Here is a 27,104-nt window from a genome sequence, read left to right on the forward strand (position 1 = left end):
AAGAACCAACCATGAGGCAGGCAGATGTGGAGCAAGTTAGCTGGGTGGGGTTCAAATTGCTGAGTGAGACAACTCGACTCATTCTCCCGGATGGCTGGCAGAGCATGTGCCCGTCATAGGATCACGGTCGGGATGGCGGCACGGGCCGAGCCGGGCGGCCTTTGCCAGGGACAGAGGCCAAGCCTATTGAGAAGCAGTGTGATGGACACAATGGATGCGACAGACTTGCTGCATCAACAGGCTTTTTGCTGCTGTGGCCAGAAATAAACCATAAATACCCCCCTGGCCTCCACCAACGGCTCGCCAGGCCTCCACACCCTCACACTAAGACAGACTGACAAGAACAACGGGAGACGGCGAGACTGGCTTGTACAAGCTGCCCTGACACAAGCCATCCAGGTGAAAAGAATCGAGGTTCAAGACTCCTATAAAGTTTGTTTTTATTACTTTCATGCCTGCATTGGAATGCCTGCTTCAAAACGGGATGTATTAATATGTCATTTTTATTCTGCTAAGACGACTTGCACTATCTAATGAGATCCAATGCAAAAGCTGTATCAAAAATGTTGCCTTTGGAAATTGTTTTCACCAGCATACAGTGTTGTTAAATTCATACCGCTTTGACCCATGTCAATCAAAAATGAACATTATTGTCTGTTTCCACTCCATTGTTCTTGGTTTGGATCTCATGTAAGTGTAAATGACTGTAGTTTAGCTGAATTCACATTAGCCATCAAAAGCGTAATAGAATCGATATTGTTATCTTCCAGTATAATGCAATAAAATTAGTTTAGCAATTGCTAAATGCAACCATCATTGTACCAAGTATAAAATATCAGGCAGCAACAGTGTTGTACCGTTTGTTTATAGTTATATTGTGACACATCAAATGTTAAATTCTATAGCACCAAACTAAGGAAAATGACAGATCAACCAGGAAACCCAGACCAGTTCCCTGCAGAGAAGGGCCAAGGAGGAGCCGGAGCCTCATATAAGGTACCTAAATGACACAAACAGAGTAAACAGGACTTGCCCGAAAAGGACTTGGTCATTGCTGTTACTACTTGTATTCTAGCTGTCACTTTTTGAGTTTGAGAACTTTCGTGGAAAGAAAGTGGAATTGTCTGGTGAATGTAAAGATGTGCTGAAGAAGATGGAGAAAGTCGGCTCCATCATTGTGGAATCTGGACCGTGAGTGATTCTGTGTGTCCATTGAGATATTGAAAACACCTAACAAAAACATGTCACGTATTTTCTCTCGTGTTTCAGATGGATTGGTTTTGAACATCCACGATTTGTGGGAGAGAAGTTTGTATTGGAGAAGGGGGAGTATCCCCGTTGGAGCACTTGGACCAACTGCCAAAGTTACTTTTGTCTGAGCTCTTTCAGGCCCCTAAAAGTGGTCGGTATTCATAATGCCCATTAATATTGCAACGACAGCAAATTCAAACGTCTTTCTCTCCAGGACAATGCAGATCACAAGCTGCATCTGTTTGAGAACGCAGGCTTTGAGGGCAGGAAGATGGAGATTAATGACGATGATGTTCCCAGTCTGTGGGCTTATGGTTTCCAGGATCGTGTGGCCAGTGCTAAGGCCATCAGCGGCACGTAAGATACAATCTCCTGGTTTTGGATGGTTGCAATTGTTGGAGAGCTGTTATTCAGTCTGCTGTGCTTTGCCTCTTAAGGTGGGTGGGCTACATGTACCCAGGCTACAGAGGACGCCAGTATGTGTTTGAACATGGAGACTTTAAGCACTGGAATGACTGGGGAGCCACGGCGCCTCAGATCCAGTCTGTCCGACGTGTGAGGGACATGCAGTGGCACAAAAGGGGGTGTTTCATTGCAACTACTCCTACTCCTACTCCTAATCCCAACCCTAACCCTAACCCAAACCCTACTCCCAATCCCAATCCTGTTCCTAACCCTACTCCCATTCCTAAACCATCTCCAAACCCCAAATCACAAACCCAGCCTCAAGCCTAAACTAAGACCACAAATTCAGCACCACTTTACAGCTCCTGGGACAAGCCCAAGCCACTGTGAGATTACGACGACTATAATTACTGGCATTTGCAAGGATGAGACATAAATTTGTGATCACAAATAAAGTTGTTACCCTGAATTTATGATCCTTTGCACATTTCTGCATGCATTTAATTATATGAATGTATACGCTTCAATATAATTAAGTGCAACTACCACATTTTCAATCATAACATCAAAACAGTTTAAGAACAGTTGTAATTAAAACAAGTACAATGAAAACTAGGTGCATTGAATGACTATAGAAAGGCAAATAGCTTTTGCAATGTGGTACTGTTCAATAATACAATAATTCACTGTGGTTTCATTGTTATGCTTTTTATCGTTATGAATGAATGTCATTTCCTTGCTGCGAGGCGAAAGGACAACTTGATTGGTTAAGAATATGAGCACTGCCCACAAACAGAGAATTGACCAATCACAATCCAACCCATCGAATCACAACCCCCGAGATGGGCGGGGAACGCGCAAAATTTAAAAGTTTACCGGAAGCAATAACGACCAAGAAGGAAACAACGGATCGTTCTATATTTTAAAATGTCTGTAGTTCGTTCGTAAATCGGATTCCTTGCATGGAGGTTCCGTGAGTAGCTCCACGCTTTGCGTTTTATGTCTCTCAGTGTGAATGAAGACGAAAGTCAAACTTATATTTAGTTAGCTCATGAGCGTTTTCGATAACTTTCTATGCTGTGTTTACATCGGTACCCCTCGTTTGTTGCGCTTGGGTAGTTCATCGGTTGATCCACTTAAGCATCACATTTAAAGATAGCTTTCGTTTGATTGATACATTGGCTCAGGATATATATTACTGAGGATGTTGAAGTTCAAATACGTGAGCCAGGGAGGCCTTAAAACGACGCCGACCTCTGCGGACCCCATCACCATCCGAAGTTCAAGACTCAACCAGCTGTTTCAGGTACCCATCCTACTCAACTGCTCCCAAAATATGAATAATGAACAACCATTAGTAACTCGTCTCTATGTGTATTTCCACAGGGTCGCCTCAGCTTGAATGGGCAGCAGGGAGGATGCATCTTGAGTCGGGAGGAGTTTGTGGACTCGCTGTTGTTACTGTACCAAGAGTGTAAATCCCCTGAATTGATGAAGATACATCATGTGGCCAACTTTGTAAACAAGTGTAAGTGCACAAGTACCTCCACCTTGTATGATTGTCTTGGATTGACTGCCAGTCAATTCTAGACAAATAATCTTTCACACTCACGTTGAAACCTATTGGTAATTGAAACTCTTCAGTTAATGAACTGCAAATGTTTTTTTGCGTGTCGGCAGTTTCTGACGTGGTCTCGGAGCTCCAGTCCTTGCAGCCAAGCCTTGTCGACTTTGAGGTGCGCGCTGTGGTGGGACAAGGTCGCTTTGGCAAGGTTCAAGTTGTACGGGAGAAGGCAACGGGGGATTTTTATGCTTTGAAAGTCATGGAAAAGACAGTTTTACGCTCTCAGGAAAATGTAAGTACAGCGAGTCATTATTTATCTGATTTTACTAAACCTGGCTTTATAATGCTTGATTAGACATTTTTCTCAATTTGTGCTCAATTTTCAAAATTTGTCATAAAAATTGTGTCATCATTGAACCTCAGTCATTTGGCCTCTTATAGTTACAATGAAAAGCACTTTGATCAAGTCAAATGTTAAAAAAAAAAGTTGTTTTGAAATAAGAGCCACTTAGAAGCGATAATACAACCTTTATTCGACTGAAGGAGTCATTTTAGTTTTTTTCTGAAAAAAAGTGTATGAGGCAAATAAACACAAATGTATCTGTCGATTGTCTGGATTATTTTGGATGCAACAAAAGAATACAATAGTGGTGAAGTTTGCTCAGTTGCAGTCAAAGAAAATCCCACTGGAGGATGCTGTGGAGTTAAATACTTGAAAGTGCGGATACATCATTTCACAGCATGTGACTAACACAACAGCTCACAGACAGAATAGTACATGAGTTATGACGGGAAGAGAACTGAAGTGAACAATAAATGAGCAACAACTGTGATGTGTAAGAAATGCTTCTGTCTTCAGGCAATGGATGTCTATTCCTGAAACATTAAATAAAAATGCCACAAAAAATGTTGGCATTATGCAATAGTCAATGTTTTATTCTCAGTTTGAAGTAATTCAATGTGTGCATGTACTTTTCTTGTTGATTTGATATTTTTTGCAAATTCTGTCTACCATTTTGATTTAGATGGTTTTTCATGAAGAGGAGCGACGCATTCTGTCTTTGAACTGCAGTCCCTGGATCCCACAGCTCTTCTGTGCTTTCCAGGATGATGAGCATGTCTATTTGGTGAGATTGTCTTTTGAACCTCAGCTTCTACAACTACCATGACTGGTTTGCCATTACTATTACACTGAATTCATATATTCAGTTGCAATACATACAGTACATGATAAACATTTGATGTTGACGTTAAAAAAAGTAATTAAAAAAATACACATAAAAACACTCACACTTTATTTTGCATGAATACATGCTGTATCAAAATGTAAGCATCATGGTTTTGTGAAGGTTACTATTTTTCATTTCACAGCTGTGAGTTTCAGTACGTCAAACAACCAATAATAGAACAGCGAGATCAGTCAGAATAATACATGACTTGCTCCGGGAAGGAACCTGAAGTGTGCAGCGCGAGGAACAACTTGTTAAAAGAAGCAATGACAAAAATAGGCCCCCTGAAAAATGTAAAATAAACCTTTTCTTTTTTTTTTTAAACGCTAAAAAATGCTCCCTTGGTTTGGACGCCATAGGACACATTGATTAAAGATTAAAACAATTATGCTATTTGAAAAAATAAAATGTAGTAACGTGGACATTTTTACTGATTGTCAAAACAAATTTTTTATGTAGCCATTGAATTGAATTACAAAATAAGAGTGCAACCGTCCAGTATTTGTTAATCCCCGCCAGAACTGTTAACACCATTAAGACAAGTGAGCCGTCACGTGTTCCCCGTGTCTGCCTCCATTTTCCCTCCACTGCCCCTCCGTCTCACCCTGCTCCTCAGCAGAGCATGGAGGAAAATACAAAGCATCCGTCTCTCTCCGTGTGTTCGAGAGGCTCCCGGTCTCCCTGTTGCTAGGTAACACAGCAAAATGCTCCGGCTCATTCAGACTCGCCGACCATTCATGCACCAGGGGTTCTCCTCGTCTGTTATGGCTCTAATGCTTGCCGTCTTATATCTGAAATCAGCCTGGACGAAAGCCTTTCATCTCCGCTTGGAGACAACAGAGGCAAGAACAGGGGAGCCGCATTTAGATTTGCACTTGTAAACTTGAAGACTTTTTTTTTGTTGTTCACAGACAGGCTCGTTTTAGTTTTTTTTTTAAGAACAATTGTTTTGACTGCAATCTCACAGATCTTGTCTCACCACATCTGATGTTACATAATCAAAAATGAAAGCCACTCCAAGCAGGAACATGTTTTGATCACATACATGCTTCTACTGTTGCCCATTTTTCTAAATATAGTCCCGCTTAAGGGCATTTCGAGATGCATCCTGGAGATGCAGTCGCTGCATATTTTAGTCCCAAACAAACCGGATCCAAATCCCGTATTTATTTTCTGACTGCATGTAATTGTGTGTTAGACGATGGAGTACTTGCCGGGCGGCGACCTCCTGTCTCTGCTCAACCGATACGAGGAGCAGTTTGACGAGTCCATGGCTCAGTTCTATTTGGCTGAGCTGGTGGAGGCCATTCATGGTGTCCACCAGCTGGGCTTTGTCCACAGGTGAGCCGCCACATGATAAATGTCACCAGAGTCAAGGCCATAAAATAGAAACATATTGTGAATTTTCATATCCAGAGATGTCAAGCCCGAGAATGTTGTCATCGATCGAACCGGTCACATTAAACTGGCAGACTTTGGATCGGCTGCCAGGCTCACGGCTAACAAAACGGTGAGTTGCTTGTAATATTTGTCGCCTGTAATAATGACTGTTGTTGATGGGTGCATCTTTGTGATGAATTGATCTTCCTCCAGGTGGCCACTCCCACAGTGCCTGTGGGAACCCAAGACTTCCTCTCCCCTGAGGTATTGGAGGCCATGAACGAGGGCTCTCTCAGCACCTACGGCGTGGAGTGCGACTGGTGGTCCCTCGGGGTCATAGCCTACGATATGATTTACTCCAGGCTTCCTTTCTCTGACGGCACTTCAACGCGGACCATCCACAACATCCTCAACTTCCAAGTTCGTAACATTTGGAAACGTTCTGGCATTTGCCAAATAACCAAAATTATCAGGACAAGCCAATTGTTTGGATGCGTGATTCAACTATGAGGTGATCCTTATCTGCTTTTAGAATTTTCTGAAGATTCCAGAAGAGCCACCCGCCACTAAGCAGTTTGTCGACCTGGTGCTGAGTTTGCTGTGTGGAGCTCAAGAACGTCTGGGATTCCAGGGACTCCGATGCCACCCGTTTTTCTCCACGGTGGACTGGAATAATTTACGACAAGGTGAGGAGGAGATTTCCCCCCTGACAATGTGTTGATTTCATAGAGAGTCCAATTTTAAGTCTTTGAAAATAATAAAAATTGGCTAGAGCTTTGGATATGATCTCAACTTTCTCATGAAAGTGTAAGCAAATAATAAAGGCCAAAATATTGGAAAACAGTCAAATGTTTCGCCTGCTGGGACATGCTCCAGCTCACCGGCACCTCTAATGAGGACGAGCAGCAAAGAAAATTGATAAATGGATGACGTAAAAAGTGTGAGCGGTCGTCAAATATTGGAGATCGAAGTGTTTGTTCCGTTGTGCTCGGGTTTACTCACAAGCAACACACATTGCGTACCTCGCTGTTGGCAAAGATCCATCTTTGTCCTGAGAAGTTGGGAGGTGGAAGAAGAAGAGAAGCCAAGGGAATTAAGTCCGTCAAGTTTCCATGTTGACTTAACAAAAAAGAAATATAATAATAATCGACGGCTGATTGCATTGGCAAGAGAACATAATGCTGTTTTGATGAACAGAGAAAGACTTTGAAGAGGTTGACATTTTCAGAGATTCAGTGACAAAATCACACACGCACACATTTTCATTCAAGTGCGGTCACATTAAAATGCGCAATAATATTGTGATTCCCGAGCTATTTGCAGTGACGTACTGTTTTGAGATGAATCAACAGTTATTTTGGGCAGCTTGACGTGACTCCAACATTGATATGCCGCCCCTCCCCTCCCCCTTTTCCCCAAACATCCTCATTGCTGAATTTTAATTTGAACCACTTCATCTGAAGACTATCAGGCAATGTGTAGAATGATCATTCAGTTTGTTTTTTTATTTCTTTCATTGAATTCCGTCCACTGTTTAATAAACTAGAAAATAATGTGTATCTATAAACCGATTTAGTCTTCAGCTGTGGTTTAAGCTCGCTTGCTCGCTCTGCTGCAGTAAGAGAGGGCAAGTGAGCATGAGAGCGAGCGGGCGTGAGGAAGGAGGGACGAAGGCAGCATGTGCATCAACGTGCGACTTACCGCACTCTCGGCGCACACCGCTCAGCGAGCTTCCTCCTCCCCTCTGTCTTTCCTCCGTCTGTCTCCCTCCCCTCTCCATGCCCCTTTTTTTAACGAGCTTCTCCGCCTCTGAAAACATTCCCCTTGCCCTTTTTCGCTCCCTATTCTAATTCTTTCCCCCCTTCCCCGGCAGTTCTCCCACCTTTTGTTCCTGCGTTGCACGCTGAAGATGACACCTCTAATTTTGAGGAGCCGGAGCTGGCAGCCCCCCGGCCAGCCTCAGCATCCAAGCGAGGAGCTCCCCCTGTGGGCTTCCAGGGCAAGGATCTCCCCTTTCTAGGATGGTTCTTCAGCAGAGCACTGACAACATTGGCCAAATCTGAGTAAGTTCAATTTCTTTATTAATCTATGTTTGGATATTTTTGTTTGAAACACACACCCTATTTTCTCATGTGGACATTTCACGTACGCCTATTTGATACACCTTTGTTAATTAAAGACTCCATGCTGCCGTTGGCGTTTGCTTAGACTCCACATTTCTCATTACCTTGACAACACATTCCAGATAACATGCTTTTAGGTGACCGGACACTTGGTGTTATGCCTGTTGAGGCTAAATTTTTTTTTTTTTTTTTCGGGCCATATGCTGTGCATGAGGAGGATTCACGTAATCTTGCATGTGTTGCTTCCTTTAAAGTGGTTCTTGTCTTTTTTGTGTCTTGAGAGTACATGTGGTTGATCCAATGCCCGGCGAGTGCAAATTCATGGATCAGAGGCTGCGAGCTGGTGTTGTCTTGCCGTCGTTGCTGATTGGTATGCAGCTGAGTGTGTCAATGAGGTTCGCTGAAAGGTGGACCACCCCCCACCCCCTCCCACGCGTGCGCGCACACACACAGCGACATTCCCGCCCGCTCTGTTATTGTGCTGTTTAACGGCATTCTGACTCCAGCATGGGTTTTGGGACCGTAATTATCCCTCATGCTATTTGACTTCTTAACCTCCGCTAATAATCCAAAAGGACGTGTTTGGCTGTGGCTGCCCGTGCCAGCTTGATCATGCCGGAGACTGCGGATCATGACAGCTGCAGTAACGGAAAGGAAGGAAAAGGCGTTAGCAGATTAGACGGCAAAAGGGATGAGAGCTCAGATTGGGGGGGCATCTATTTCTATGGTGACCACTATTGCTATGGTGTTTTTCTCCCCCGATTCACCACCCCCATCTTTATGGGCTCTCATTGCCTCATCTTATTTTCTTCATCTTTAAATGTCTCCTTCCCTTGCCATTACGTCTCCTGCTGTAAGCTACTGATATATTTTGCTCGAGTTCAATTAAGTGGAGATAAGATGTGTCACATCAGTGTGTGGGCGCATGCACATGCATATAAATGCCCAGAAAAAGGAAGAAAAAAAAAAAGAGAGAATTGAGCCCAAGAACGCTTGCCACAAAGATAATGCTAATAATGTGCTTTGGGGGTTTGTAGAATCCTTCTTTTGTTGTCATTTTTGTTTTTGGTGAATGTGTCTGACTGCTCATTAGTACAACTCAGCAAAATCCCAGAAGCGCTGTGTCTCCAACTCCGAAGATATACTCTGTGTTTGACGGGATTTTTTTTGGAGAGGGTGGTGGGGTGAACAGCTCGTATGCAGTTTAATCTTCTTTTTCAAATGCTTAATAAGGTGGAAAATTTCACGACAGAAGACCAATATTTGTTTTATTTTTGTCAACGCACCTATGAATTGAATGTGGAGGGAAAATGTCCATGGTCAAAGTGGTTTATGGTTTACCGTCCAATATTTAAATGAAGAGCTCAAATTGAATGGACCATCAGGTCAAACCGCCATGAATGAACACAGCCAAGATGGCCCCACAGGGAATGATCACGGAGTTTTCACGTGGTCATACAAGAATCCTTTTTCCTCACAATGTCTTCACTTAATTGCCATGTCCCTGATATATGAAATGATAAAAGTGAAATAGATTTTTACGTCATTTAAATCAAACCGCTCTTTAAGATGAAATGCTGTAAATAAAACTCAACCGTACTTTGGCAGTGATTCTTTCACGTACCACTAGAGAGAGCCCCCGTACCACACTTGGAAAGTCACTTTGATGATAAACGGTAATGAATGTGATTTGTTTTGTATTTTTAAAGAAGCGTCGCTCGTTTCAGAGGATTTGAAATGAGATCTAACATCTGGTGTGTTTTTCATATGATCTATATCTATAGCTATCACCCACTATAAGCCAGCAAGTGGAATTTGTCTTGATAAGGAGTACTGATTTGTTATTGATTGGATGTTGTCACTGTCTTTTGGTGACTGTAGGGTAGTCTCTGCTGGCCTCAACTCTCCTGCTAAGACCAACTCCATGGAAAGGAAGCTCCACCTTAAAAGCAAGGAATTACAAGAAACCCAAGACAAATGTCACAAGGTGAAACGTTTTCTGCTGGTATCGTTCTATTCATTTACACTGCTGCCATTATAGTATTTACCCCCGATAATCATTAAATGTACAGAAAACAGGGTTGATGAGCATAGTCTAACAATAAATGAAGGGTGAATACAAGCCCCCATGTAAACTCTACAAAAAGCTGCAATCATTTTCCTTTCTAATAAACCAGGAGGGGCGGTGCAAAAAAAACCATACCCCTCCAAGCATTGGTGTTTACGGCTTCTTTTCTGTTTATTGTCACTGTGCCCCCTATAAATGGAGACACTCTTCTTCTAAAGTGGCCTTTATTAGCTATCAGTCTGCTCATAACTCAGCAGTAACCCCTCTAGACATCCTAGACCTCCTTATTGTTGAGTTACTCACATAAGAAGTGAAGACTGGGCTTACTGGGCAGATGCAATTCGGCAAGGTTACATAAAGGGCCATCACACCTGTGATCTAAAGACACATTGCTACGTTTTAATCTCCCAATATGAGATTTATTCATTGAACTTGTCATGTTTTCAGATGGAGCAGGAGATCTCCAGGTTCCAACGCAAAATGACTGATCTGGAGTCAGTGCTCCACCAGAAAGATGTGGAGCTGAAGGCCTCCGAGACTCAGAGGAGCATCCTCGAGCAAGACCTCGCCACCTACATTACGGAGTGCAGTGTGAGTCATACAGCACGCGACGGGAGATGTCTCTGTAGATGCGAGAGAATCCTTCGGGACGTTTTGCGAGTTACACAAACATCCTCCGACCGCTATCGTTACTAATCAAAAACAGAGGGAACACAAATGAAACCGAACCACGCTCTCTAAAAGTTGCTTCACAAAATGGCGTGCTCTGTTGCCCTGTATTAAATAAATATTTCTTTGAGCCGTGATCCTTGCATGTGCTGCGTTTGCAGAGCCTAAAGCGGAGCCTGGAGGAGGCACGCGTGGAAGTCTCTAGAGAAGATGACAAAGCTCTGCAGCTGCTACACGACATCCGTGAACAGAGCAACAAGCTGCAGGAAATTAAAGAGCAAGTATGTGTAGACGTTACATCATCGGGAGAAGCTCGGGATTCCGGTTTTTTTTTTTTGCATTAGCTACCGCAAGACGACAGAGTTCAAAGACCACAAGATTTCTCCATGTCACTGCTTGTCTTGTAATAATGAAATAGCTGAAGTGCAACCTTGTCAGCATTTCTCAGAGAGGCCATCACCTCTGAGGCTTCCCTTTGTTCTGCATACTGTAATCACAAAGGTCATCCCCGCAGATGGCATCCCTGCAAAGCACAAAATTAGAGACTTTGATCATTAATCATGACACAGTTGTCTCCAGGGGAAGATGGTGAGGGGAAGATAGTGATTCCACGTTTAGGATCAGCGATACTGTCCATATTTAACTGTGAAATACAAGACTTATAGTCTTGAAGAAAAACAACCTCTGAAAAATCATCACTGGTGATCAAGATGAAACAAAACGAGTGTTTCTGCCCGACTCCTCAAGAAGGATTAGCACCATTAACCGTTACAGATTATGTAAAATGTTTAATCTCTATGTTACAATCATTGCTGCAGTGCGCTGCAGCGTCTATAGCTTGCTGCACAGTGAAACATTGTCAGCACATCTTTGTCTGTAAAAGCAGGAGAGCAGCTCACTCGCTTTCATGCTGTTGCAAACAAGGCTCTGAAATTCCTTCAGATGCATAAAAGCACACAAAGCATTGATAAATAAAATAGTGTGGTCCCCTCCAGCATTTCAGTTGTTCTTCCCTGAGTACATGAAAGGGGAAAATTGCAGTAATAAGAATCCAGTACACGGAATGAATGCTTTTTGACACTTGTCACTCTCAACTAAACTTTTTCATCTCCGTGATTGCATAATGGATGTTTTTTTTTTTTAAAACTCCATGAGATTCTGTTAAGGATGTCTTTTTGTTAGGAGTACCATGCCCAGTTGGAGGAGATGCAAGTGACCATCAGGCAGCTGGAGGAGGACCTGTCGGCCGCACGCCGCCGCAGCGACCTCTATGAATCGGAACTTAGAGACTCAAGACAAACCAGCGAGGAACTCAAACGAAAGGCTGTAGAGTACCAGCAGAGGATTCAGAAGGTACACCAGCCAAGAAATGCTTCTCTTGCCATGTGACACTGTCATCATTGGATCAAGTGTGGTTCAACATTGTTTATGTTTGCAGGCTAAAGAGCAGGGTAAAGCCGAGGTAGAGGAGCTTCTGTCCAAACTGGAAAAGGTAACGTGAGACTCGGAGTGTTCTCCTTTAAAAGTGATCAAATTGGAGTTATATTTAAAACTTGTGTTTCCTTCTCAAGACAAATGCGGAGCAACAGGTGAAAATCCAAGAGCTCCAAGACAAACTGTCAAAGGTACATTGACAAAAGATGACTAGATTATTAAAAATTTGACCGGAAGTACATAACCAAGGTCTTAAATCCTCAGATACCCCACAGACTGTATTAGGAGTGCAAATGCCTGGTTCAAGTGTTTCAGGAACTCTGTCCACTAACAAGCCTTTAACCCCGTGACCTCCCTTTAGGCAGTGAAAGCAAGCACCGAAGCCACTGAACTGCTGCAGAATGTCAGACAGGCCAAAGAACGGCTGGAACGAGACCTGGAGCGCTTGCGAGGCAAAAGCGACTCCAGTGACACGCTCAAACGACGCCTGAGAGAGACAGAGGTACCACTTTAGACAAAAATGCTGCACTTTGCCCTTCTTATTGCCAAATATTTGTTAGTATAGTTCGACTTCTCATCTGACATTGCACACTTCATATTCCCTCTCATTTGGTTGTTTTTGGTGTGTAAGCAGGAGGGTAGGAAGACCCTGGAGAACCAGGTGAAGAGGCTGGAGATGGTTGAGCGCCGGGAGAATAAGCTCAAAGAAGACATTCAGACCAAATCCCAGCAGATCCAGCAGATGGCCGAAAAGATCCTGGTGAGAGACCTACAGATAAGGCTTCCTTAATACCCTCCCCCGCTCTCCACCCCACTGCCCAATTCTGGTTATCTTCATCGAACCTTACTGTGAGCACATACTTGCACACTGCACGGGCTCGCATAAATGGCAGCTTATCAATCGTGTACATAGACCGCAGCACTTAAACGGTCTCAGCATGAGCAGGCGCAGCTACAGCCGCTTTGTGGATTTCCATCTTTTCAATGTGAGTTTCTCCATTTCTTTTTGTTGTGAATAGTAGGTTTGCTTAAACTGGTGTGTGAATGTAAATCCTAACAAAATCTAATTGTGTCTATTTTTGATATACATTTTGGAAAATGGTAGCTTGTGTTATTGATTAACCTCAACTTTTTCTTTACAGGAACTGGAGGACCACCTGAGGGATGCCCAGTCTACAGCACAAAGGATGGAAACTCAGCTTGTCCAAAAGGAGAGGCTGTATGAAGACAAAATTAAGGTAGCGTTATTCCGATGCTGAAAGTAGTATCTCCGGGATTGAGCAAACGCTAATACACCGTGTGACTTTGAATGTGCCATGTACATGCATTGACTCTGTCTGGATCAAGGTTCTGGAAGCCCAAATGAAGGTGGACATAGCTGACAAAGAAAGCCTGGAGGCCAAAAGAGCGCAGCAAGAGGAGGAGTCGAGAGAGAACTGCAAACTTATCAGCGAGCAGAAAGCGGTATGAAAAAGGAATTTAAAACTGTTAGTATGAGTATTGGGTAATGTTTAAAGTAGCAAAAAAAATTGTGATGTGTTGGGTATACATTTTGCGTGTTTATAAATGAAAGTTGATGAACATTCGCAGCATTACTTCAGCCTTTCATTTCTTACTCTACACAATATTTTACAGTACGTATTGGAATGAACACTTTGAAGACCGATTAAATTGTAGTGTACATCATTTTGCGCCGGGCTAAGTCCTAATCTGGCTAATGTGGTAGAATTGAAGCAGTTAAGAAGCTTTTCATCTTCTGAGAGTAGAAGATTCAAGCCACACCTTCAATGAAAGCTAAGAAGATTTTACTCGAGTGAAACCTTCTGTTTCCTCTCCTCAAAAATGTTTCTGCTAAAATTTGGGCTGGCCAGAACTGATATGACTTTGGACGTGTCTGGTTTTTGTGTTCTTTGGCTTTTTTTCCTCTTTATATTGTCTCATCTCTTCCCATAGACTATTAACGCCATGGATTCAAAGATGAAGAACCTGGAGCAGCGCATCGCTGAGCTGTCAGAGGCTAACAAGCTGGCTGCTAACAGTAGCATCTACACCCAGAAGAACATGTTAGTTGGCAACATTAGATTCTGTTTTTAGATAAACAGTACAAAAGATATATATATATATTTTTGGTTTTATTAGGAAAGCACAAGAGGAAATGATCTCAGAACTGCGACAGCAAAAGTTCTATTTGGAGTCTCAGGCTGGCAAGCTGGAGGCTCAGAATGCCAAACTGGAGGAACATCTTGAGAAAATCAGTCAGCAGGAGCAGACCAAGAGGACCCGTTTACTGGAGCTGGAGAGCAGGCTGCGGGAGGTGAGCCAATAGGAAACAAACAAAATCTTTCTACTCGGGATTAAGTAATGCTCTTTAGCCGTCTCTCAATGTAGCATTACATTACAGTATTAATGTCCCCAAAGCGGATTAAAGCAGTTGATCGGCCACTGAGCCGATTCAAATCTTAGATCAATTAATATACAGTCAGGCTCAGTTCTGGCAATACAATAATGCTGATTTTGAGTGAGACAAAAACTGTAGTTTTGATCCATTCTTTATAACATTCCACCAAATTTAAAATAAGCAGCTTTAGTACCGGCTCTTTTTCCTGGTTACTGCAGACAACCTGTTGGTTGAGTGCTGCTTTTCTTCCTCCACACTTTCCTTCCAACTGAGAACTGATGCTAAGTGTGGTGCTGATTGCTTACTTTTCTGTATCGTCAAGCACATGTATACATAAATGCATAAAACCCCACACTCATTACAATCATATTTTTTATATGTGACTGCATGAAAAGGTGTAGTTGTTTTCATTAGTTATAATAATAGGGTTCATAAAGCCAATTTGAAGCTTCATATCCCCATCATTATCTTATTAACCACTCCAATACAACCACCACTTTCACATAAATTGAAACGTATTAGGAAACAGTGATAATCATATGCAAATATATTCCATCTCAGGTCATGGTGACACTGCAATAAACACACATTTCCTCATGTCCTGTTGCATTTCCAGATGGGCTTAGAGCATGAAGAGGAAAAACTGGAGATCAAGAGACAGGTGTCGGAGTTGACCCTCTCCCTGCAGGAACGCGAGTCGCAAATAAGCAGCCTGCAAGCAGCTCGTCTTGCTTTGGAGAGCCAGTTGCAACAAGCAAAGACTGAGTTGGAGGAAACCACTGCTGAGGCCGAGGAGGAGATCACTGCCTTGAGGGTAAGACGGCAAGTACACTTGAACAAATTAGTCACATTACCATTACATTACTAGCTACAATACATTGCACATGTGGAATCAGGCAATACGGGAAGAAGTACCATCACTATTCTCACATCGTAGTCCACATTTCAAATGTTGGTATTTATTTCCCTTTTCTCATAGAATCACAGAGATGAAATTCAACAGAAGTTTGATGCCCTGAGAGACAGCTGTTCAGTAAGTGCTGAGTCAAAAAAATATTTCAAAATCATCATGCTAAATCATTTTTGCCAAAATACAAAACGTTTGTGGTGGAATCTAGGAATATCACTTCATCGGTTGTCATCGCCGGTTATTTATTCCACTGCAGACTCAAGCTCTTTTTGTCACTTCAGGTGATCACTGACCTGGAGGAGCAACTTACCCAGTTGAGTCAGGAGAATGCCGAATTAAACCGGCAGAACTTCTACCTGTCCAAGCAATTGGATGAAGCATCGGATGAGAGGGAGGACCAACTGCAGCTAAGCCAGGAGGTGGACCGGCTGAGGAGAGAAGTGGCAGACCGTGAGATGCATCTCAACAATCAAAAACAAGTAATGTTGCCTCATATTTGATGGAACAGTTGTTGAGTTCACCTCATCGTGACTCTTCTGTCACAAGAAATGTTGGCAGGCCAGCATTGAAGTTTTCCCATCTGTCAGGGGTTTTAAATTAGTTTTGTTCAAGGGACCACCACCATTATAACCAAAAAGCATGTGAATGATGCTTTTCTCAATTTGCCATCTTGTTGACCTTCCCAGAACATTGAGACACTGAAGACTACGTGTAGCATGCTGGAGGAGCAAGTGGTGGAGCTGGAGTCTCTGAACGACGAGCTCCTGGAGAAGGAGAGGCAGTGGGAGGCCTGGAGAGGGGCCCTGGAGGATGAAAAGAGCCAGGCCGAAAGACGCACCAGGGAACTGCAAAGATTGCTGGATAACGAAAAACAAAACAGGTGATGGGACAACAGTCTTGAACGTATTTAGACTTTGACATCTCCGCGCCATTGGTGTGTTCCTGTGCTTTTCACAGGTTACGGGCAGACCAGCGCAGCACAGAGTCACGCCAAGCAGTGGAACTCGCAGTCAAAGAGCACAAGGCTGAGATATTGGCGCTGCAGCAAGCCTTGAAGGAGCAGAGACTCAAAGCCGAAAGTCTATCTGATACGGTTAGTTGGCACAACTGTATTTATAATATTGCCTACATCCAAGATGAACCTAACTTCTACATATCTAAAATTCAATACAGTCATTTCAGTTTTGCCTTTGTTGCTGCAAAAGTGTTGATATAGCGGGCATTGTCTTGTTTGCACAGCTCAATGATCTGGAGAAGAAGCACGCTATGCTGGAGATGAACGCTCGCAGCTTGCAGCAGAAATTGGAGACGGAGAGGGAGTTAAAACAGAGACTGATGGAAGAGGTAGAAATTTAGAAGTTTATTTCTGTTGCCCTTTAATCTCCTCATGGGCCACTACGAAAATATCAGGAAAGGCTTACCAGAAAGAACGTTTTTTTAATAGTGTCTGCCGCTATTTTCACAGCAAGGGAAGCTGCAACAGCAGATGGATCTCCAAAAGAGCCACATTTTCCGTTTGACCCAGGGTCTACAAGATGCTTTGGACCAAACCGACATGCTCAAGACCGAGAGGACCGATTTGGAATACCAGCTGGAGAATATACAGGTGCGCGGTGCAATATCTTGGCAATCGAATGAGATGCTGCTCGGGAACCATTACGGCTGGTATTGGAAATTCCAATGATTCCGAGGAGATCTAATGTAGCTCTAAATAAGAAAAGTGATCTGGGCAATGTTCTCCAAGGGCTTTAAAATGCAGCTTTATTTTGCAGGCTGTATATTCCCATGAGAAGGTGAAGATGGAAGGGACCATCTCGCAACAGACCAAACTCATTGACTTCCTCCAGGCCAAAATGGACCAGCCCACCAAGAAAAAGAAGGTGGCTACAAAATATTTAAGAACCATAAAATTAAAATAAGCTGTTTTGTTGCAAATGAAATAATCATCTCTATGTTCCCTGTGCCATCAGGGCATTTTCGGGCGACGGCGCGAAGATGTCGGCACGACCACAAATGGGGCATTGACTCCTCAATCTCAGCCGACAGTTCCCTTGCAGTACTGTGACATGAAGCTTGCTTTAGAGAAGGAGCGCTCGAGGTGTGGAGAGCTGGAAGAGGCTCTTCAGAAGATGCGAATTGAACTACGATCCCTAAGGGAAGAGGGTACGTTGTAATGTTTATATATGTTGGCTCACATCGGTGTTAATTAATCAGACCTATTATTAATTCCAGCGTTTCATAACACTATTTTATTTGTCTAGAGTAAGTGAGATGTTCAGTGTGTAGTCGCCATTTTTTTTTTTTTTAGTTGAGATGTATATTTCCTGAGTTATACTGCCTCTAACTACTATTTCCTTTGATTTTCATGAAAATACAGCCGCTCATTTCAAAGCGCAGGATCACATGTCGACTTCCACACCAGCCCAGGCCCGCCATCAAATCCTCATGTCGGCCATTGTGAAGTCCCCAGAGCATCAACCCAACCCTTGTGGGCTACTTAACCCCTCAACCCGTTCAAAGGAGTCTTCCACACCTGAAGGTGACACACACACACATCATCTATGTTACACCAGTTTTCAAGATCAATTTTAGACTGAAGGGGGAATAAAGTTTTGGTTCAGGTTCTAGTCGCTGTGATAATATTTGTAATCTTGCCTGGCTGGGCCCGTTTCAAAGGGGATGGACAATGGGTGGATCTGAACTGGTTTTAATGAAAATGCATTGAAAGTAGCCGAATGGAAATGTATCTCCTCCAACCAATCTGCTTTAAAAGTTCTATTTCTAAAGTTCCCCTAATGAGTTCTGAAAAATCCTCCTATTACAAGAATGTAATGAAAAGTGGACAGAGCGATGGGTGACGACTCCATTGCCCTTCTTTGGGATTCGGGGCTCGTACTGCGTGTGTGTATGTGTGGTGTGTTTCATTTTCACATAGCTATTGTTAGACTGCTATCTTCTTTCTGTCTCTTCCCTCTTATTCGTTGCAGAAAAGAGGAGGGTCACCTTTGAAAGTAAGTTAGCGGTCAGCCATTCCTTTCTTACGTTTTCTCAAGTGTGCCTCCGTGAATTTTTTTTCCGTACCTCCATACTTCTTTCTGTATGCATTCCATTCTGATTGGCATGCATAGTGCTAATTTTCATCAGTAGAGTTTTACACCCAAAAAACGTATCTTTTTTTTTTTATTTAATATTTTTTTTACCATGCCACCCCACCTCCCCCCCTCCCAAAAAAATATTTTCGTGAAATGCCTCCTTGCAATCTCTTTTTTTTTTTTTTAAATTGCAGAGTTTGGTCGTCGCGTGAAGGAGCGAATGCATCATAACATCCCCCATCGCTTCACTGTGGGTCTCAACATGCGCGCTGCCAAATGTGCAGTCTGCTTGGACACTGTGCATTTTGGACGCCAGGCTGCCACTTGTCTAGGTTTGTGTCTTTTCTTTTATGAAAGCAGAGAGGGATTTATTAGCCAGTCTTTTATTTTAGGCGGTTGTAACCAGCCCTATATGAAAAATCTTTTCTCGTCAAATATAGGAATATTGTTACAGAATTTACCATGCAAAATCTCAATAATAATATAACAATTATCTGAATGTGATACCTTGCTTAGTTTGTGCCTGACTTTTCTTTTGTCGTACCTTAGAATGCAACATGCTTTGTCATCCCAAATGCTCACCATGCCTACCAGCCACTTGCGGCCTGCCAGCCGAGTATGCCACCCACTTCTCGGAGGCTTTATGCCGAGAAAAGGCAAGCTCCCCTGGACTCCAGGTCAAGGAAGCTAGTGGGCATGTTCGCTTGGAGGGATGGATGAAACAGCCAAGGTTAACGATTCATTCTTCCTGACATATTGGCCCATGAACATTAATGTGCCACGCTATGTATTTGTATAATATTTCTATTAATTTTTTTTTTTTTGTGTGTATTGTACAGAAATGGCAAACGTGGTCAGCAGGGCTGGGAGACAAAGTACGTGGTCCTTGATGGAACCAAAATATCAGTTTACGACGCAGAGCCCAGAGAAGGTCACTATCATTTTCCGCATATATTATAGAGACATCAGCAATAAATCAGGACCCAGTACAAAACTGGTTTGACATGTTCCTTTTAGACTGTGTAAATGCGGAGGAGGAATTTGAGCTTTGTCTACCTGATGGAGAGGTAACTGTTCATGGAGCTGTTGGGGCCTCTGAGCTCATCAACACTGCAAAGTCAGGTAAGGGTTCATTGCCAGCTAATTTTCAAGTATATCTCAAGTATTGAATTTTCCGGCTGTTTGTGTCCAGACATCCCTTACATTCTGAAGCTGGAGTCACATCCGCACACCACTTGTTGGCCAGGTCAGTCGCTCTACTTCATGGCTCCCAGTTTCCCGGACAAACAACGTTGGGTGGCTGTACTGGAGTCTGTGGTGGCCGGTAGCCGCGGAGCTAAAGACAAAGGAGATTCGGAAGCTGTAAGTGCTAAAGTTCTTTTTTTTGTCATTTCTAATAAGCCAGTGCCTTTCTGTCTCCCCTTCCCTCTTCTCCCTCGCTATGCATGTTATCACCAACCACGTCTTCTCTTTGTGTGTTTTCATGGTCCTTGTTAATGTCATTATGTGCTGTGTGTGTGTGTATCCCCATTCAATGCGGTTGCGTGGACCATTATAGGCAGGTGTTTCTAAAAGACAGAAGAACCTATCGCCCCTGGTTCAGGTACAGTAAGAAGCTGCACGAATGCTTGGGCTTCAGTGATCAAACCGGCTGAGCATGATAGTTGCCGTACCTGTCCACAAATAGGACACCATCACGGATAACTCAGAACCAGGCTGACAAATGGTTCCGTAGTCATCGTTTGAAGTTGCCAAATGTGCACTTAAAGTAATACTGTGCCAAATGCATGGGCCTGAATGGAACTCTTCGACATTTTTGGCTGATAGCATGCCGTGGCTATGCATGCTTGTGCAAGAGCCGTGCTGCTTCAGCTATTCCATTGAAATACACTTACATACTGTTTGCAACCTTATTGTACCTCGGAAACAGATGGGAAAATAAAAATAGATGACATTATGTGGAAATGACAAAGTTCTCCCATATATTTTTGTAATGCTTGGACACTGCAGTTCAATGAAGAGACTAGATAGCTCAACATATCTTGAAAAATCACAGCTTGTTCCTGCGGCCTTTTTTGAAATGCAAATGTAGGCAACCTCCATAATTTGTTACATTTATTCATTTGAAGTAATCATCCATTAGGCTTATGTGCTAACTTAAATGCATGTGGCGTAAATGCGCTTGCCTGCTCATTTATTCCCTTTAAACTATGACTTTCAAGTCAAAGCCATCTATGATGGAACACTTCAATTCCAGCTGCTCCCTCGAGTTGCAGTGTCAAATCCAATTTGTATAATGTGCACATATTCGGCCCTGAGCAGAGTGTGTTGGACAGACAGCATTTCTGAACAAATGCAACCCGTATATAGATGTTTTTTATACAGAGCGCCAAATGTCTGTAAATAATGTCATCAATCAATGTCTTTTTATAAGCGCATATTGATCAATGGTCCCAGCCCTTCAATGCAGCATGCTTTGATTCATTTACCCCCCCCATATTGTCGTTATAGATGCTGCTGTAATGCTTTTGTGTGCACTTGGGGAACAGTTATAAAACTATAAATAGTCGAATGAATAATTGAAGTGCTGGAAATCGGAAGCAGCCCGACAACCGGATTTGTTTGCACAAAATGCAATGATACGGGAGAATTGCAAATTTTGTGTAAAATAATTGTGACCCATTATTTGTTATGTTCTTATCTGTGGCTGCATGTACTCAAACAACATGAAGCGGGGTCCTCTATTTGTTCATTAAAAATTGATTCGATGCCCGACTCGCTATCCCGCCTAACACCTCGTGCTTCGCTCTCCTCACAGAAACTTCTGGGCAACTCGTTACTGAAGCTGGAGGGTGACGACCGCTTGGACATCAACTGCACTCTGCCTCTCACTGACCAGGTTGAGCCTTAAACGTTTAGTACAAGCTTGTCGTGAGGCGCCGCGGCTTTCACGTGATTGACCATCCTTGTCACTCGCCTTAGATCGTGCTGGTCGGCTCTGAGGAGGGCCTGTATGCGCTGAACGTCATAAAAAACTCCTTAACGCACATCCCGGGCCTGACTGCCGTATTCCAGATTCAGATCCTGAGGGAGCTCGACAAGCTGTTGATGATCACTGGTTAGTTGCCTGACCCAGTCAGGAATTGTCTCTTAATAACCGTAATATATATTCATCCTGCAATGTGTATTTTATTGAGTGTACTGTAATGTATAGTGTATTTGAAGTGATTGTGTGTTCCAGGAGAGGATCGGGCCCTGTGTTTGGTGGAGATCAAGAAGGTGAAGCAGTCTTTATCACAGTCCCATCTTCCATCTCCACCTGACCTCAACCCCTTCATCTTTGAGACAGTGAAGGGGTGCCACCTCTTCTCCTCTGGAAAGGTCAATTGGATCATTTGTATCATATGGACTACAGTCATCAGTTTGCAAAATTCAAGTTAAGATGAGCATCACAAAACTTTTCATTTTTCTTTTTCACAGATTGACAATGGAATTTGTATCTGTGCCGCTATGCCCAATAAGATTACAATCCTGCGACTTAATGAAAGCCTCAATAAGTTCTGTATCAGAAAGGTAAGTGTGCATACAACCAATGCAATGTTTTTTTTCCCCTAGGAATGAAATGGGTGTACTTGATCAACTTTGGATTTTATTCACAGGAAATCGAAACCTCCGAGCCCTGCAGCTGCATCCACTTCACTGGCTACAGCATTATCATCGGCACCAACAAATTTTACGAAATTGAAATGAAGCAGTATGTGCTAGAAGGTTTGTCATCCACCACGGCCTCGCCGCTACCTTCTAGTGCTCTCGATATTAAATCGAAAGTATTGTGTGTTCGCTTCAACCTGACTCACGAATGCTTTATCTTCCTGCAGAGTTCCTGGATAAAAACGACGTGACGCTAGCCTCCGCCGTGTTTGCCGCATCCTCCCACAGCTTCCCCATCTCTATCATTCAGGTCACCACGACTCCTCAGAAGGAGGAATACCTGCTCTGTTTCCATGGTGAGGTGTTCTTTTCCGCGTGCGGGTGACTGTACCACAAGGCAAAAAATTGTGCAGTTGAGCAACTAGATTTCTCTCATCTGCAACCTGCAGAGTGCTCACAACATCCTGGAAGACACGCTGATTTATTTTGACTTGCCAATAAAAATGTTTTTATTGCAGAGTTTGGCGTGTTTGTGGACGCGTACGGACGCAGGAGTAGAACCGATGATATCAAGTGGAGTCGCCTGCCACTATCATTTGGTCAGTGAGTCTTTATTGGATTATAGCGCATTTTTTGAAAGGCTCCTCCAATGAGCATGTCACGTGACGTTAAGTGGGTGTTTGACTTTTTCAGCTTATAGAGAGCCATACCTGTTTGTGACCTACTTCAACTCTCTGGATGTGGTTGAGATTCAGGGACATTCATTTGGGTAAGCTTATTTTAAGAGGCCGACCACCACGTGGTTTCTGGGGCCGATACCAAGTTCTGAGTTTCTCTACTCTTTTCAGCTCCCACTCATACGCTCACCTGGACATCCCAAACCCACGCTACCTTGGCCCAGCCATTTCCTCCGGTGCCATTTACTTGGCCTCATCATATCAGAACAAACTACGAGTCATTTGTTGCAAGGGCAACTTGATTCAGAACCAGGATGGTGGAGGAGACTTGCAGTACTGCGGCTCAGGACGCAGGTAAGGACTGTTTGGTTTTACTTGGGTAATGGACTCACTGCACTATTTTTTTTTCTTCCTTTTGCACGTTGTACTGATGCAATGTGTTTATTACAAAGTCTGGGTGGGTTATTTGTAGTCGGTAATTAAAGCAACAACAAACATCTATTATTTGCAAGAGCAGCCAATAACCCTAAAATGAAAATGAGCACCTGTTTAATTAGATGAAAAGCTAAACTAAATTCATATAAACTCTCATGAGGGAAATCCAAGAGCCAACTCTCAGAGAGAAACCCTCGCAATTGTGCCGAAGGGAGAAAAAAAAATTGTGTGGGAGTGACCGGTAACGTTGCCTCTTTAGTTCGTCTCTTGTTTTTGTTGTCTTCACTCATTTTGGTGAGGGTCGGTCCGCCACAATGCTGACATTGGGGGATACTTGTGTAGTTGGCACTGCAGGGCACAGGTTGGCACGCACCGTTGGTGATGGTTAACTTTGGCCTTGAATTTTTTTCCCCAGTGACACCTGCATTTTTCTTTTTTTTCTTTTTTTTTTGCAGGAGGAAGAGATCATTTTTTATATGTGGTAAATAATGAGCTAACTTAAAAGAATCACTCTAAATATAAACTGTAAAGGTGGAGGGGAGTTAATAATCAAATAAAGACAACATTTTTTATTTTATCTGAGTGGTCTGTTACGACGTGATTGCTTTTGAGGATTCACATAGTGGCACAAACAGATGACTTGCAGATAATGTGGGATTGAGTCCTGCTCAGTGAATGGACACATGCATGTGAGTGTGTCCCTATCCCTTATAGCTTCTGACAATTTCAAAAGAAAACATTGAGTTTGTCAGTTGAATTGTTAGTCTTGACTGGTCCCCCAGGGTGCGCTTCCTTTTGTTACCTTCCTTCTCCTCCCTGACAGCCCTAACAAACGTGGGCCTCCTTCCTACAACGAGCACATCTCCAAAAGGCTGGCAGCCAACCCCCTCACACACGGGGAGCCCGGCACACCCCACCGCTACAGAGAGGCCCGCACCGAGTTCCGGCGTGACAAGTCCCCCAGCCGTCCTTTGGAGAGAGAGAAGTCCCCCGGTAGGATGCTGGAGAACCGGATAGTGGCGTCTCCCGGCAGAGCTGTGACCGACCCTCGATTAGAGCGCTCCCCAGCGAGGGGCATGGCGGACCCCCGAATGGAGCGCTCCCCGGGGCGTATGATGGATGTCCGCAGGGAGAGGTCACCAGGTCGTTTTGAAGAGCGCCAGAGGCTTCATACTGGTTCTGGACGCACGCCCATAAACCCCGTCACCAAGGTCCGTTGACACAAACACGATGACAAACTAGCTGCTTTAAAAGTGGCTTCTTTCCAGTCTTTATGGAAGGAGCCAGAAGCTCTTTGCAGTATTTATGCTAATTTAATCGGTCTCTTGGCTGTGTCTTGATATTTCGAATGAATATTTACGGATAGTCTCAGTCTTCTCATATTTGCAAGAAAGCACCCGTGTGTATCAGCCAAAATTCATAGTCTTGTTACTGCTTTGCGTAGCTGGCGCTAATTTACGTCTGTGTCCAACTGTGATGAAACTAGAATACCAAAACCCATGTGGTTGTTGTTGTTGTCGTTCTTCACTAATTGGATCCAATTATTATTAGCAGTCTCAAGACAAACTCATACAAATTGGATTAAAACTTACCAAAATTCTCAGTAAGATTCTGCTATACAGTGTCTTGCAAAAGTATTCACCCCCTTGGATTTTTGCGTGCGTGTGTGTATATGTGTATTTGACTGTTCTTATTACTGTTTTTATTGTTTTGTTTATAACAATAGTTTCGGAACTTGCACAAATCAGAGGTTGAGCACATGAGACTGGGTTTCATCACTGTATTGCTCATATTTTGTCTCAACAGGTATGGGACCAGTCGTCCGTTTAGGAGCCTCTTCTCCAACAGCAAAGTCTGTCTTGGGGAAAGGCTGAAGAGGATAAAATCAGAAAGAATGTCACAAGGAAACACTGCCACACGTTAGTTTTGATTGGCATCCAAGCAGGCAAGCCCGCCCAAGAAAGAACCAACAGATTTCGGAAGTAAGGTCATTTTTAGATGGATGTCCTAAATGCCATATGAACAACTTTTCAAGCAGGGTGTCTTTGCTGGGTTTTAGAGTAGCTCTGCTTTCAATTGAATGAAGTTGAAAAGAAAAAGAAACGAAATTTAAGGCAGTTCTGCTAGAAAAGCTCGGCCGTAGCAACGCAAACTCTCATGACCTTGGTAGCATTTAATTTTTATGAGCATCTGTGACTGTCAACACACAATCATTCAGAGCTAATTACAATCATTCACTACTAATCTTATGTTTGACTTTGCCAAATTGATATTTAAAAAAAAAAACCTGAACTAAATCAATAAAGCCGCAAAGCTGATGTTGTTGAAACCCCCCCTCCCCTTCTCTCCGAAAAAACAAAACAAAAAAAAAACTGCACTACCCGCAATGCCGAGCAGCCGTGGGGCAGGACCTTTCTAATCCTTCAGAATGCTATCTGACTGTAAATAGATAAGACATAATTTTATATACATATATGAATATATATTGAGAAGGAATTTCAAGGCTGGATAAGCCATGTCTATTTTTGTTAAAGAAAAAAAGTGATAACTTGCCTTCCTGAATGTCTACTAAATATTCTTTTAATACAGTATGTCCAAATGTCTCGCAAAGTAAGTGATCGCCTCCTGGCTCTGACTAGTGTAGCGCCTCCATTTGTCAATGGCAAACCTCAATTTAAAAAAAAAAAAAAAAAGAGGGAGATGAAAGCAGCATTTTATGATTCTCCCCTAAGGCCTATGAAACCCAAACTGGTAAACGTAGCATCTGAAAATAATATGATTTTGTGGCAATGTGAAATCAACCTATGTGTTTTCCTTCGCCTCTGCCTTGTTTGGGTTCTGTTTAAATTCCAGGATTCATCAAATGAAAAAAAACAAAAAAACACCTTTGCGCATTCTGTTTTTGCTGTTTTAAAAAGGCAATCCTGATAGTGTATAATTCCAGTGCAGCGCCCAAATCGAATATTATTGTGCTTATTTTTGATTTCCGTACGTGACCTGCTGTGATATAAGTTACATTGTGTTTACACAAAATAGATGCTGTATTCGATGTATTTTGACAAGTGTCAATTACTGAAGATGAAGACTCTTCAACTTCATGACGCCTTGATAGTTTTTAATGTAAAAGCTTCCTTGAATGTATTGACGTTGATGCAATTGGTCAAAATGATTTTTTTCTTATTTAAAGCAATTAACGAATCCAAACACACACATTTCCTGCTGATCTAAATACAGTGAAGCTCCGCTCTATGTGGGGGATTGAGACCGAGCACTACCGGGATTAGCAAAATTCCGTTGTCATACTGAATAAAATACTTATTTCCAACTGAAACTCCTTGATGCACGTCAACAGATTTCTTTGTCAACACGGCACCAAAGCAATAATGTTATTGCTTGCATCAATACTGATTGCTTTTGCCTGAGTACCAAGAAAAAATATTTTGCAAAATCCAATTTCCAAATTCCGACCACATGGGGTTTCACTGTTTAAAATAGGTTCTTTAGCCATCCTCGTTTTATTTTGATACTTTTAAGTTTTATATTTCATTTTTTTCCACTGAATCATAATTGCTATGATGCTGGGTATGATATTGATGTCTGCTAACAACAAATATTTTATTCTAGTTCCTTGTAGAGATTTGGTCACCGAATATTAAATATATTCCTTCACTTTTAACTTTGATTTGTGTATTCCTCTATTCCCTCACTTGGGCTTCCTTAATCACCTCAAGGCTTTAACGCCGTTGTGACCATTTGTCCATGTCCATTGTGTTTGAAGAGGTCGTTCTATTTATAGGCACGTACGTTCATCCCAGTAC

At 42.8% G+C, this 27,104-nt stretch overlaps 2 protein-coding genes across 7 annotated transcripts; both read left to right on the plus strand.

The window, feature by feature from the left end:
- Positions 1 to 38: 38 nt before the first annotated feature.
- On the plus strand, positions 39 to 2,125 carry crybb3 (crystallin, beta B3). Of its 2 annotated transcripts, none has more exons than XM_061290459.1 (6): positions 39 to 414; positions 906 to 996; positions 1,076 to 1,191; positions 1,270 to 1,402; positions 1,466 to 1,608; positions 1,689 to 2,125. In XM_061290459.1, the coding sequence occupies exons 2-6, from the start codon at positions 922 to 924 to the stop codon at positions 1,984 to 1,986; spliced, it is 765 nt and encodes a 254-aa protein (XP_061146443.1). In that variant the 5' UTR covers positions 39 to 414; positions 906 to 921; the 3' UTR covers positions 1,987 to 2,125. The 2 variants fall into 2 exon arrangements, with proteins under 2 accessions (XP_061146443.1, XP_061146442.1); XM_061290458.1 differs by having other exon boundaries at positions 39 to 399.
- Positions 2,126 to 2,532: 407 nt separating this feature from the next.
- Positions 2,533 to 26,962, plus strand: cita (citron rho-interacting serine/threonine kinase a). Of its 5 annotated transcripts, XM_061291549.1 has the most exons (49): positions 2,533 to 2,629; positions 2,844 to 2,962; positions 3,043 to 3,184; positions 3,337 to 3,512; positions 4,246 to 4,347; positions 5,648 to 5,790; positions 5,866 to 5,959; positions 6,043 to 6,249; positions 6,362 to 6,515; positions 7,703 to 7,892; positions 9,834 to 9,939; positions 10,468 to 10,611; positions 10,851 to 10,970; positions 11,872 to 12,042; positions 12,128 to 12,181; positions 12,261 to 12,314; positions 12,485 to 12,625; positions 12,755 to 12,883; positions 13,266 to 13,361; positions 13,471 to 13,587; positions 14,077 to 14,186; positions 14,263 to 14,437; positions 15,138 to 15,335; positions 15,501 to 15,554; positions 15,713 to 15,910; positions 16,118 to 16,311; positions 16,389 to 16,524; positions 16,671 to 16,775; positions 16,897 to 17,037; positions 17,204 to 17,311; positions 17,402 to 17,594; positions 17,809 to 17,970; positions 18,718 to 18,855; positions 19,073 to 19,253; positions 19,363 to 19,454; positions 19,541 to 19,645; positions 19,716 to 19,885; positions 20,082 to 20,126; positions 21,342 to 21,422; positions 21,506 to 21,641; positions 21,765 to 21,904; positions 22,004 to 22,096; positions 22,183 to 22,291; positions 22,402 to 22,530; positions 22,693 to 22,773; positions 22,868 to 22,943; positions 23,023 to 23,205; positions 24,110 to 24,497; positions 25,093 to 26,962. In XM_061291549.1, exons 2-49 carry the CDS (start codon positions 2,861 to 2,863, stop codon positions 25,114 to 25,116), a joined length of 6,387 nt encoding a protein of 2,128 aa, XP_061147533.1. In that variant the 5' UTR covers positions 2,533 to 2,629; positions 2,844 to 2,860; the 3' UTR covers positions 25,117 to 26,962. The 5 variants fall into 5 exon arrangements, with proteins under 5 accessions (XP_061147533.1, XP_061147532.1, XP_061147534.1 ...); XM_061291548.1 differs by having other exon boundaries at positions 2,533 to 2,962; XM_061291550.1 differs by having other exon boundaries at positions 2,541 to 2,962; positions 12,758 to 12,883.
- The last annotated feature ends 142 nt before the right edge of the window (positions 26,963 to 27,104 follow it).

Source organism: Syngnathus typhle, linkage group LG11, assembly GCF_033458585.1.
Source record: "Syngnathus typhle isolate RoL2023-S1 ecotype Sweden linkage group LG11, RoL_Styp_1.0, whole genome shotgun sequence".
Classification (NCBI taxonomy): Eukaryota; Metazoa; Chordata; class Actinopteri; order Syngnathiformes; family Syngnathidae; genus Syngnathus; species Syngnathus typhle.